Here is a 13221-nt window from a genome sequence, read left to right on the forward strand (position 1 = left end):
CCAAATCCAAACCAACCCATCATTTCACCCTGTGAATTAATTACTTGATTCGACATTTATCAACTGGGCATGTTGAAATCTGACTCCCCAAAATATCACTGAAACAACCTGTTGCCAAGAAAAAGCTAGCTGAGTTTATTGCTTACCACTGTAAGGGAGAAAGCCATACTGACAGGGTCTAATGGTGTTTTAGGTTAGGAAAGGAAAGGCTGGGATATTGAGACGTTGAAGTCTGTCCTAACTGTAGGGGAGCTCAATTATGATCGGGTAAAAATCATGATACAATGGTTTAGAATAGGTGGGCACGGCACAACAGGGCTTTGGAGGCAAGAGGTTCAAAAAGTCTAAGGCTATAAACTGTCAGTCAGTGCTTTCTATTGAAGAGTTGTGGAATGAACAGTAAAGCTGTTTGCAACTTGTATCTTCCTGGGCAAAGTCTTTTTGAATAGTAAGGTCATACTGATGAAAATAGTGGAATAGTAGACTCATGGTAATGTAGATAGTAAGCTATATGGGGTACATGCTTTTGGTTCTCAGCACCTATGTACTGGGGGAGTACACGTGCCCTGCCTGCCATCAGGTGCTTATGTATTTTAAAGTTCACAGAGATAAGAAGCAAGAGTTGAGGGAAGAGGAATACCACTAGGTTGGGAGAATGATGGACAAATTCACGAGGGAGGTAACATTTGAGCTATGTATGCCTTGATTGTTGGTTATGAGTTTAGAATGTTTGAGTGGTAACCTAGAGTTTCATGCTAAAGGCTATACTACTGCTTGGCTAGTCATGTCTTCCTTTTTCTTTAAGGGTTCATTCAGGGCAAGTAAAGACTTACCCATTTTGTCATAGTCCTGTGGATGGAAAATGAAAGCAGAGTCATTGGGTGAAGTTCAGCACCCCCTGCCCCCCGCTTTTTAATTGGAGTAGAGTTGATTTACAATGTTGTGTTAGTTTCAGGTGTACAGCATAGTGATTCAGTTACACATTTTGAAGGTTTCTAGGCCCTCTGAAGCAAGGTGGCAGGTTTTCTTGTCTGTGCTTTTTTATAAATGAACTCATATTTTGGGGCAGAGCTTCTTTACTTTGAGGATGTCCTCCGTTAGCACCACATAAACATCACTGAAGTATCAGTAGGGAAAGAAGGAATGAGGTGGTTTGTTGGACTCTAGGGATGCTGTTCAAGGATGCAAGTCCAGAGAAGCTGCTCATTTTCTCATCTGAGCTTTGTGAGTTCCTTTTCCTTCCAGGATGGCTGAGCTGAGAGCAGAGCTCTGTTTTTTCAAACAATAGGTTAGAGACCCTGGAAGCGGGAGCACTGACTTTGATTTTTTTGAAGAGTTCTCTGTCTCTCTCTCACACACACACACACACACACACACACGCTTTTGTTAATGGCAGCAAAGAGGAAAAAAAGCTGGTATGCAGAATGAGGGACCGCTTAAGTAGGGAGATGAATGAGAATCAGTTTTTTAGGGGTTAGAGGTATGATTTAGCTTTTGGGAATTCATTCCTAAGGATATTTCCAGACAAGTTAAAATAAAACAATGAACAAATGAAGGCAACTGCATTTCTCCTGTTCAGGGAACTGATCCTTCAGATAAGACAAATTGGTGTTTTGAAGGTATTATAAAGGATTTTAATTCCAGCACTTGTGGCATTTAATACATTTTTGAGTTCGTTTTCCCCAAAAAGGCTTTGTAAATTTCCCTCAGAGCCCTTACTAGGCCTGACTGTGTCATGTGTATCCTTAACTAAGCTGAAGATGTGTTGAATTGCTGCCCTCCTTACCTTGGAAAGAAAAATGCTATAGCTCCCCCTTGTGTCATGTGAGGCCAAAAACATCCTGCTTGATCCACATCAGCAGAATCCACTCCACTAAGTATCCTAAAAGTATTTCCTCAAAGCTTTTTGGGGATGGGACTTTGCTATTTGTTGTACAGGAAAGAACTAGGGAACCCAGCTAATCTTTTGTGATTTCTCCACTCATTTCCTACTTTCCTGCAGTGTATCCAAGAGAATCTTTCCTGGAGGATCACCTTTTTCTGGCAGTTTGTTTGGGATGATTTTCCTCATGAGGTTGTAGTCCAGTTATCTGCCACTTAATACATCGAATCTTGTACAGTTTCTTGTCCAAATAGAGCAAGTGGAACTTGCTTTCACTGCGGCCTCCTCTTGCCCCGTCATAGGGTCCACTTCATTCTGTATCCTGACTTCTCAGCTTGAGTCAGGCACTGGTTTCTTTGCCGTTCCACCTCCAGAGTAAACATGTCAAGTTTTCCCAAGTCTCTCATACTCTAGCATATGAGTTTGGACTTAAACATTCTGGCTGCTTAATAAGTATGCAGTCAGGATATGAGATGCAGTCACACATCTCTTTTGGAAACAATTCCACAATCTTAGTTCCTATCCCACACTTGACTTCCATGTGGGAGTAGGGGAAATGCCACAGCGCTCCCTATTAATGACTTTCCTCACTTCAAATAACATTTGATAACCATAGATATTCTTCACAGGTGTAGCAATTCTTATATAATGTGGTTCTTTCTACTGATTTTGCACCTTTGCAGATATCGCAGAGGAAGAGGGAAAGTCATTTTATAGGTCATTTTAAAAATTATATACGTTAAATATACTGATTGTTTAAAAGATTTACACAGTTTTGCAATTATATCTATAGGACAAAGCCATAATAGAATTGCTTCATTAAAGTGTGTGTGCATTTGAAATTTGATAGATGGTAGTGTTCACCTGTCCAGTCTCCTGTCTCATTTAACCTGGTCTCTTCATGTCATAGTCAGCTTGATGTTCCAATAACAGTTCCAGCCCATTTAATTGTACCCCCTTCCTGCCCTGCCAGCCCTCATTTTAAAACTTGGGACACTGTTTTCTTAAGGAAAGTTAGAAGTCTTTGATCCCAACCCTTAAAGGACTCCTACTTTTCCAACTTTATGATTTCCCTTAGGAGAGAAAGTTTCACTCCACACTGACTGAAAACAAACTCATGTTCTCCAACATCTATTAACTTTGTCGTCGGTTCATATGAAGCAGCAATGCAAGGTAGTGTAGGCTAAGTGACAGTCTTAAAAAAGTGAATGCTTTGTGAATTCTGAGGCAGGAAAAATCAGGTCTGGCAATCATTCTGAATGAAGTGAGACTTGGACTAGGTCTTAAAAGGAAGAGTAGAACTAAGACAAAAATTGGGAGATTATTTGGGAACTTCAGGCAGAGAAGAAATGCTGTAAGAAGCTGAGATGGCAAAAAACACATGGACTCTTATGTAACACTAACTGAATTTGACTTAATAGGTTTTCCTCGTGCTGCCATGTTGTGGTGTATTTGTCTTACAACCCATCTGAGGTCAGGAGGACTTTATCACTTCATCTTTGGATCTTGTCCATAGTCGATGTCCATAGTTGACTCGTTATCAACAAATATTTTGGTTAGTTAAGTAAATAAGGAAATGAATGTGATACTTAGCAGAAAGGGCTATAAAATAGTAGGAGAGTTACAATAGGAGTAAAGGAATTAATTTCCAGAAAGCCTCATTTATCATAGTTTCAATGTAACAAGTATGCACTTTCTCATGAAAGAGCTTTCTTTCTTAATGAAATCATATTTAACTTCTGGAAAATAACCTGCATTCTGTTTTCCTAATCAACTATGTCATTAATAATACTAACATAATCATTTTAAAAGAATGAAAAGCAACAACAACAAAAAAGCTCCGCCAACTCTGTCTCTGAGAAAAGGTTCAAAGCTTGACTAGTTCATGGGAACAATTTGCTAGTCTAGAGATTTCTTCCCATTTTGGTCCAGGCCTCCTATGGAGAGATTTATGTGCAGTGCATGTCAAGAGGCAAAGTAATGGTATTTCTCTGCTATACAATGACTCGGACATTTGCTGAGTGCAGAAATGCACCTTTAAACAGAGAAAGAAGCAGAATCTGCCCTGATCCAATCATTTTGAAAAGCCATGCACACAGAAGCTGGGGCCAAACATAATGACAGGATTTAATTGCTAATGCCTTAGAGGCAACGCGTCTCTTGATGTGTTGACCTTTAACCCAGACTTGGGAGGGTGAAAAAAGAGAGGGGATGGTTTTCCCCTCCCCCTTCCCCTCCCCCATCTGATCATGCCTGCCTCTAACCCTGTCCACATACTCTTTAACATTCATCTCTCCAGCCCCATTCCCATTAGTTACTTCCAGCTTTGGGGCCGGGGGAGAATGAACAGAAGAACCAAAAAGAAGGTGGGAGGAGATTAGGAGAAGGAAGCCTACAAGCTGTCGACAGCTGCTTAGAAGCAGGGGGCAGAAGTACAGCTACAGAAATGGGAGCTGAACCCCGGGTCCCCTGATGCTTCTACCCCCCCCCCCAGTATTTCCTGAGATTTAGGCCTTTCTGTGTTTCTGTTCTCCACCCCCATTTCACCCTTTCTGGTCTATATTTATAATCACTCCCTTCTGACACCTTCACCTCCCTTTTCCCTCTTACTTGGTTATTTATGAATGGCAAAATCTTCAGCAAAGTTAAGTTCAAGGCTCTGCCTATTACACATCTGCACCATGGCAGCTGGGCAGCTGAGTATAGCTGGAGAAGAAGACAAGCATGCTGATTGGTTTCGCTGTAAATTCATGGCCACTAGCCTTAAGTGGACCCTTTGTGCTGTTCAGCAAGGTTACTAGTCCATTCACTCTCCTGGTTGGTTTGTTTACAAAACGTCCACACCTTCTTTCTCTTCTTTCTCTTGAAATTTCTTCACTGTTTTCCAGCCAAGCTGGTCTGCTTTCTGTTTCTAACGTGTCAAGCACACTCCCACCTGAGGGCCTTGTTATTTATTCTTCCTCCTGCCTGGAGCACCCTGCATCTAAGTGTTTGCTTCCTCACTTCCTTCAAGACATCCTTATCAGTCAGGCCTTCCCAGGCCACTCTATGTAAGGCAGCAAACACATCCCCGTCAGCACTGGCACACCCTGTTCCCTTAGCTTGATGTTTTCTTTGGCAGTTGCCACCATCTGGTATTCTATATATTTTATGTTTGTATATTATTATCCCCCTGCTAGAATGAAAGTTTTATGAAAGCTTGGGATTTTAAAAAATTCTTTTTATTCTTCTATAGCTAGTGCTTAATACAATGCTTGCTAGTATGCCATACAAATTTGTTTCAAGAATGAATGGATAATGAATGCTTGTTGGGTTTTGAGAATCCCCTCTTCCCATTTGCCAAAACCAGCATATTCATAACAATATTTTTTGTATGGTAACCATAGTTTCCAAGCCCAGATTCAATACATGTCATCTAATTGGTGGGGAAAATATCTTTCATTTTGCTCTGTCTTGGGAAATTCAGTGTGCTTATTAAGTATATTCTACCTAGAATCATAGTCTCATAGCATGGAGTCCTCAAAAGAAGCTTAGATGATCGTTTTCCAGTTAGTTTAATGGCCCCGATAGCATATTTGGCTTATCCAAGGTCACTAAACTATGTTTAGTTTAAAATAAGTGTGAGTTGAAGTTGTTGGGTTTTTCAGAGCTCTTGCCTGGCCTTTGTGGAGATACCCAGAAATTATTGGAAACCTCTATGGTAATTATCTGGCCCTGTCTTTTCTACTTAGTGCATACAGCGGCTAGCATATCACCTCATGGGTCCTTCATCATTTCTATCCAGTGAGGCTTGCTTGAATAACTGAGCAGGATTTCTCACCATATGCTAGGTTTATCTTTGTTCTCTCACTTCAAATGTTTTCAAACTTAAGAAGCTGTAAAATAACATGATAATTAAAGCTCATCACTTGTACCAAATCACCTTCTATACCTTCACCCCCACCTATTCAGGGAAATAAACACATACTTGAGTTTATATAGGTAATTACAGTTGTAATCAGATGTCAGTGGAAGAGATCTGACATAGAGATGTTACTTTCTCATAGTCATTGAGCCTAAAGGGCCTTCTGGGTTTATTCACCTGCCTTCAGGCTGTAACTACCTCCAGATTTTCTCCTTTTGTAATGAATGCTTTGGGAATGAGAAATGCATATTCAAATTTGAAAGGTGTATTCTCATTGGTTTTCAGGTTTTTCTAATTCTTGAAATAATGAAAGCATGAATGGTGGAAACATAGGATCCAGAGGGTAAATAAAAGGCTCACAAGTACTCATTAAATTATCTTACTAAAGAATTAATAACCTGGGTTTCTGGGTTCTCAAGTTTGTAGGCATGCTTTCCAAGGGCCAATTTCTTGTTTTCCCTGCAAAAGATGAGGTTAAGCCTCATCATTTTGCAGAATTGTGGGTACGGCTTGAGAAATCTCAGTCCAGGAGACCCTCTCTTTTACAAAACACTGCTCCCACCATGAGTATGTGTCAAGCTCCAGATAATGGCAGTGAAAGGATATTTTCCCAGATTCTCCCACTGGAAGCAAGGCCCTTTTCAATTGTGGTGTTTACACAGTGACATTTAGAGTCTAAATTGTTTCGGTACAGTGAGTGCTTACATCCTTTTGTCCCTGAGAGCACTGACCACAATACCTGGCACGGAGCAGACACTCAGGAAATCATAATCAGCATAGGGCAGATGCTCAGCAAATACTCAGTGACCAAGAAGATCAATGTAAAGTGAATTAGTAAATTAACAACAAAGCAGACATTTCTACCAGGAGTATTTTTACTTTATGGCCAGCTTCTTGACACCATAGGTCATGCCTCCAAATCTGATACGAGTAGTGCAACTTTATGAGTTTCTGGCTATACTTTGAGATCAGCAGCTAGCCCAGTGTGTTGTGCTAGTAGGTGATCAATCAAACTTACTGGACTGAGTTTGTGGGTAAAATGAGAGAAAAGTACCTTGGCTTTCATAACTTTTGAATGCAGTCGTCATCCATATGTTTTAGAATCTGGTGTAGGCTACATAGAATAGTCACAAAGTTCTCTCCAGTGGAGTTTGAGAGAACAGATACATTTTAGTTTAAAATCTTCACAAAAAGCTAACAATCAAAGGAAGCCCTAAAAGCCTTTGAGTGATGAGGCAAAATCAAGAAAGGGGATTTAAGCTTAAAATGTGCCAGGAAGTGAGCAGTGGTTAGACTGCTCAACTGTGCATCAGCAATATGGTTCTTAATCTTCACTGCCCATATGATCAGTGGGTTCAAAGAAGTCTCCTTAATTCTGGAATGAAATGTAAGCAGGTTGAACTGGGAAGAAGGTATAACAAATAGGGCCATTGTTTTGGAAACACTTGTCTCTTAACTGTGTTTTTGAAAGCAGAGAGTGGAAATGCCATGAGGGTCTAGATTATTTCAGCTATCATTAGAAAGAATGGACAACAATTTTTGATAAATACAGATCAGCTGGGATCACAGAATTTTTAAATGCAGACTAGAAGTTGTTCTGGGGTTGTATAGGTTCTCTCAAGTGGTTGAAATAGGAGCAATTAAGACTTTTTTTGTGGAGAGGAAATAAACTCTTACATAGCATCTATAGTAGGAGAGTGAACTATAAATAATCCAGACACTCGAGTTTGCTGTGGTGCTTGAAAGTTTTTAGGGCCTCGTTTCCACTATGATAAATATGATCATTCTCTCACTTGGACGTATATGCACTTTTTTTATGTGGATGGGTGCAATCCCTACTTTACTGAACGTAGGTTGACAGATAAAATACTTGATAAAACAAAAATCTCATTAATGTATGCTCCACCAGTTTTGAGGTTTTGATAATTTGGATAGGGATTGAGCAGAAGTTTCATTTAGTATTATTCATAAAGACAGGGTTTGCTGAGCAAGTTAATAACATAGACAAGATTCAGGAAGAATATTTAACTATGCAGGAGAAAAAACTTCCAATCAATTCTTGGACATATGCTTTCTCACATAAACATTTGTAGTGCTAAGTGTTAAGCTATTCATTAACTCAGATTGGTTCACTACAGAGTTATTCAGAAATTTTAAATTTTGAGTGATTAAGTACACCTGATCCTTCCCAGCTGGCTTTGAGTACAGGGAGCTAGCTCAGGTTATGTGGACCCTGTGGCCAGAGCTGGAGTTAGCCAATTCTTCGATACCTGCTTTAAGCAGTGGTAGTTAGGCCCTCACCCCACATGGGGCAGAATGTGTGGACTTATTACCCTGGTGCCACATGAAAGAAAGGAACATAACAGGATTTGGAAGGAGGTAGATTGAACTCTCCATCTGTTATTGGGTTGAGGGCTGCATAGGGCCTCTCACTTTCTTATTCACTTATTGTGCTTGCCTCGTGGGGTCATTCTATGACAGGAGGATTAGCATATTATATATATATATATATATATATATATATATATATATACACTTGAGACACTGTTCATTGTGCTCTTCAGCTGTGTACTGAAAGTCTTCCAAGTGTTTAATGATTTCAGTTGAAGTGTGGAAATTAATCAGAATGGAGTCTAGTATTGCAGTGGAAAGAAGATTTAGTGTATGGGAGTAGAGTTTGAGTTCTATCCAGGCATTTCTCTGATAGCTTAAATAATTTTTCTTGATTTTCTTTACAGTAGCGGTCTTGCTTCGGGAATCAAGACTCTGCCTTCATTCAACCGTGGACAGTTCTCGAAGCATATTGGTTTTATCACTAAGATCATTCTACATAGAGAACTAAAGAACTATTTCTTTGGTGTTGTCTCCGGAGGCGAATTGGCCAACAAATTGAAACTTTAAGATTGTCGATAATTCAGGATAAGTGAATTTTATTTGTAAAGAAATCATGGCTGCTGTAATGGTACGTGGTTTTGTCCAAATGTGCAGCCAGAAAACTATGATATCAGATGCGAGAGAAGCATACATTGAAATAGTGGAAAGAGAGAGGAATGTTATATTGATTATCTATTTCAGTGCTGGATCATACATAACTTTTCAGCTAAGTAATAATATTGAAGACATCGTCCTTAGACCCTCTGGAGAAGACCAAAATAATCTGTATTTAAGTTTACAGACTAATGACTTATTGATTATTGAAAAATTATCCTCCAGAGATGCCGAAAATTTGAAGAAGTTCCTGGATAGAGTCCATCCTCAACCACCCGTAAGACCTGATAGGGATGAGAGTATCTTTGCCAGTACAACAACACAGAAGGCAGGTGGCAAAACTGCATCTCACAAAATACGTAAGATGTCAAGTAGTCAGTCATTTGAGAAAGAAAGAAATGAAACAGAAACACCTGATGATAAGGAGATGCCTTTCTGTGCATCAGAATTGTCAACATTTACCTGGGAAGAGTTATTAGAAAATGAATATGGGAAGAGGAGGCCATCATCTGGCTCAGAGATGAATAAGAATTTCCTGCAAGAGGATACCTCTTCCAGAGGAACGGTATCAAAGATGAACCCCTTGAGATATGTAAGCCGCAGAAAGAGAGAATTAATGTTAAAAGGGTTAAAACAGAATAAGAAATTGGAACTTGGACCTTCATTCAAGATCGATTTTACTGGAAAACCTTACCTAGATGTCAGTGATCTTCTCCAAAGAGTGACTGATAAAACATATTTAGCATTCCTGTCAGAGTCGAAGTACGGTGAGGATGACCCAGAGTGGGGCAGACTCAAGATGATCTTTGACTTTTACCCAGAGAAACTATGTCAAGGCTTCCCCAACTTGGGAAACACCTGTTACATGAATGCAGTTTTACAGTCCTTATTTTTGATTCCATCATTTGCTAATGATTTACTCAATCAGACCTTCTCACAGGGTGAAACTCCCCTTGATTCCTTTAGCATACGCTTGGTGCAGCTGCTTGTTTTGAAAGATATTTATAACATAAAAATCAAGAAGAAGTTACTTGGGAATTTTAAAAACGTCATTTCAGCAGTTGCAGAGATATTCTCTGACAACGCGCAGAATGATGCATATGAGTTTTTAGGTCATTGTTTAGATCAGATTAGACAAAACATGAGAAAATTAAACACAATTGGGAAGATTAAGATTGAATCTGAGGAAGGAAATTCACCTCAGCAGGTTTCTGCTGGTAGTGCTGACACCAAGGTGCTTGTTTGCCCTGTCGCCAGTAATTTTGATTTCGAGTTGCTGCGCTCAACTAGTTGCAAAGCCTGTGGGCAAATTGTCCTTAAGGCAGAGGCAAACAATTCACTTTCTGTCAGTCTTCCCCAGAGAGCAAAAGCACATCCCTTGTCTATTCAATCTAGTTTTGATCATTTCTTTGAAGCAGAAGAGCTTGAGTATAAATGTGAGACGTGTAAGCACAGGAGTTCTGTTGCAGTGCATAAATTCAGTAGGCTACCCAGGGTCCTTATTGTGCATCTGAAACGCTATAAATTTAGTGAGTTTGGGTCCTTAAGGAAGGATGAGCAAAAAGTCATTATTTCCAAATACTTAAAGTTATCTTCCCATTGCAATGAAACTACTAAACCACCGCTTCCCTTAAGCAAGAATGCACCTCTTAATGATTTCCAAGTCTTAGAAATCTTTAAGAAGATGAACTCTGAAGCCATCAGTTCATCGACAGCTTCAACAAAGCAGACCTCAGAATCCAAGGATTCTTTGGCTCCACACATTAGATCAGAAAAAGAGTCTGAACCACAAAAATGCCAGACTCTTCATAAAGCTTCAAGCTTCAAGCAGCAGCAAAAAGACCTGGGAAAAGATTCTAAACTAAATATAATAGAGTCCACATTGGTAAACTCAAGAAATGAAGCAGCCATTGCAAGAGAGCTATTAGCAGTAGGCTTAACGATGAGTCTGGAAGACAGCTCCCTTCCTCTGAAAGGTACACCCACCAGCAGCCCAGGTACATATCGCAAAGTGGCTAAAAGTCGAAAAGGAAATAAATACAAGAGAACCAAGATATCTGCAGATTTTGAGAGCATGCCTGAGACCACCGAAGAATTTTGTAAAGGTAAAAAACCCAGAATTTCAGAAGAATCTTACCAAGTGCCTGAAGAGACCCAGCAGTGTGGAGGGATAAGACTCTGTGAACAAGACCTTGGTCTTCTATTGATGCGGAGCCTTTCAGGCCCCGATGCCCAGTGGCACAGAGATAAATGCAGACCTACACAATTAAATTTCCAGGGAACCAAGGTGAAGTCCCAAGGTGCCTTGGGTTCCAATAAAGATCCTGGAAAGAAGGGCTCTTCAGGTGTGAAGAAGACAAAATCTTCAGCCAGGAAACCAAAAAGAGAAGCCGAGATGAGAGATAGTCATGACTATCAGCTCATTGGTGTTATCAGCCATATTGGAAAGACGCCTAGCACCGGACACTATATCAGTGATTTCTACAACTTTGAGAGGCAAATGTGGTTCTGTTACAGTGATCTAGATGTATTAAGTATCCAAGAGGCCCCAGTGCAGGAGACTAGGCTTCAAACCGGGTACATCTTCTTTTACATGCACAATGAGATCTTTGAAGAGCTGTTGGAAAGGGAAGAGAGCTCCCAGCCTCATAGCACAGAGGAAGCAGTAGTCAAAGTAGACCCAGAAGTAGTAAAAGAAGTAGCCTCCGGCTCACATACATCTCCTTAACATCTTTGACTATCACTTCCTCCATGGAAGGAAAACTTTGAACTCTAGCTAAACATGAAGAGGCAGTTAGCATCTACAACCAAAATTAAGCAGAAACACTTACTTAGAAATAAATCTCTGTTCTAACCCTGATACAAAAACCTCAACCCCACAGTTCCAGCTGATAAAAATTCATCTCTCCTACTAGACCAGAACTGTGCTTTCCACATTCTAATGCTGTGGACTTTAAGTGTGGTCCTCAAACCAGTACCATAAGGAACAAGGAAGGACTCGTGAGAAATGCAATTTCTTGATTCCACCATGGACCCACTGATTCAGAAACTCTGGGGAGGGAGGCTGCAAACTGATGGAGAAACACTTTTGGTGCTGTTGTATGTTTCAGTTGTTTATGTTTTGTAAAGAGGTTTCATTGCATTTTTTGTTTCTTATATTCATGTATGCTTTTCCTTCGTATACTTATTATGATCAAAACAGGCACACACAATTATTCTTCTGATGAGCATACTCAGTGATTTGATGGGAAAAAATAGTTTCTGAAGTCCTGGCAAAACAAATGAAAAAACCACTTGCTGAGCCCCTGGCAATAAGACAATAGTTGCTGGGGTCCTGGCAATAAATACTAAATGAAGCTGGTAGTTTATGAATCCTCCTGGGCATACATAGATGAGACTGAACACCATATCAAGTCTCCAAATTGTTTGCTAAATTCCTTCCTTTCCTCAATGCCAAAGGAGCTATATACCATCAAGTTTAAACCTTGAGGATAGGGAAGTTGACTTGCCTTCAAGAAATTGAACACCTTTTCCTGTTTGTCTGCTAACAAACAGTTCTTGGTGATCTAAGCCCACCATGCCATTTTGGTCTTATCAGAGGGGCACTTGCATTGCCTAAAAGGAACATTGATTACCAGAACTTCATCTGAAGCCTTGGACAATCTTCACTCAACATTATAAGACTAATTCCAAATTTGTTTACATAACTGTAACTTACAGTATGGTGGCCTTATTCCCTGAATTAATAAACAATGAATGCTTTAAAGTGTACTTGTAGGATTTGAAAGTCTTGTTACTGATTTGATACAATGTCAAAAAACTTGTGCCTGGATATGATCGGATTCTGGTTAAAAGCCTGATGGATCCTGAGGTGGTCATATTCTGTAATTCATGTCATTCAGGGATTTAGTAATTCTGATATTAAGCTCGTGCCTTCTCTGTAATTTAGCCTTTTGCTGTCTTTGAGGCAGTGAGTCTGTAATGCCTTGTACCTTTGTTATTAATAAATGACTTGTACTAAGAGGATTTCTCACATCATATAAAAGGATTGAACGTTCAGTCCCACCTTTACCAAAATGGGCGTGTCCCCTTGTGTATGGGGTACAGTTTTAGTACAGCTGTATTAATCCAAGAGCTTGTTGATGCTCTTAATCCTGAATAGCCTTAAAGAGGTGAACGGGAATTCAGTGGTGTGGGAAAGTTTAAAAATGCCCTCTAGAGATAGGAGGGGGAAGATGGCGGAAGAGTAAGATGCAGAGATCACCTTCCTCCTCACAGATACACCAGAAATACATCAACATATGGAACAACTCCTACAGAACACCTACTGAACGCTAGCAGATCTCAGACCTCCCCAAAGGCAAGAAACTCCCCACGTACCTGGGTAGGGCAAAAGAAAAAAGAATAAACAGACAAAAGAATACAGACGGGACCTGCACCAGTGGGA

General features: G+C 40.0%; 1 protein-coding gene across 1 annotated transcript; it reads left to right on the top strand.

Annotated features, from left to right (window-relative positions):
* Positions 1-8648: 8648 nt before the first annotated feature.
* USP26 (ubiquitin specific peptidase 26) lies at positions 8649-11504 on the top strand. The gene has a single exon (XM_022563933.2). The coding sequence runs from the start codon at positions 8734-8736 to the stop codon at positions 11500-11502; it is 2769 nt and encodes a 922-aa protein (XP_022419641.1). The 5' UTR covers positions 8649-8733; the 3' UTR covers positions 11503-11504.
* Positions 11505-13221: the final 1717 nt, after the last annotated feature.

Source organism: Delphinapterus leucas, chromosome X, assembly GCF_059928025.1.
Source record: "Delphinapterus leucas isolate spDelLeu-1000000601 "Yukka" chromosome X, BTC_Dleu_Yukka2, whole genome shotgun sequence".
NCBI classification, from domain to species: domain Eukaryota; kingdom Metazoa; phylum Chordata; class Mammalia; order Artiodactyla; family Monodontidae; genus Delphinapterus; species Delphinapterus leucas.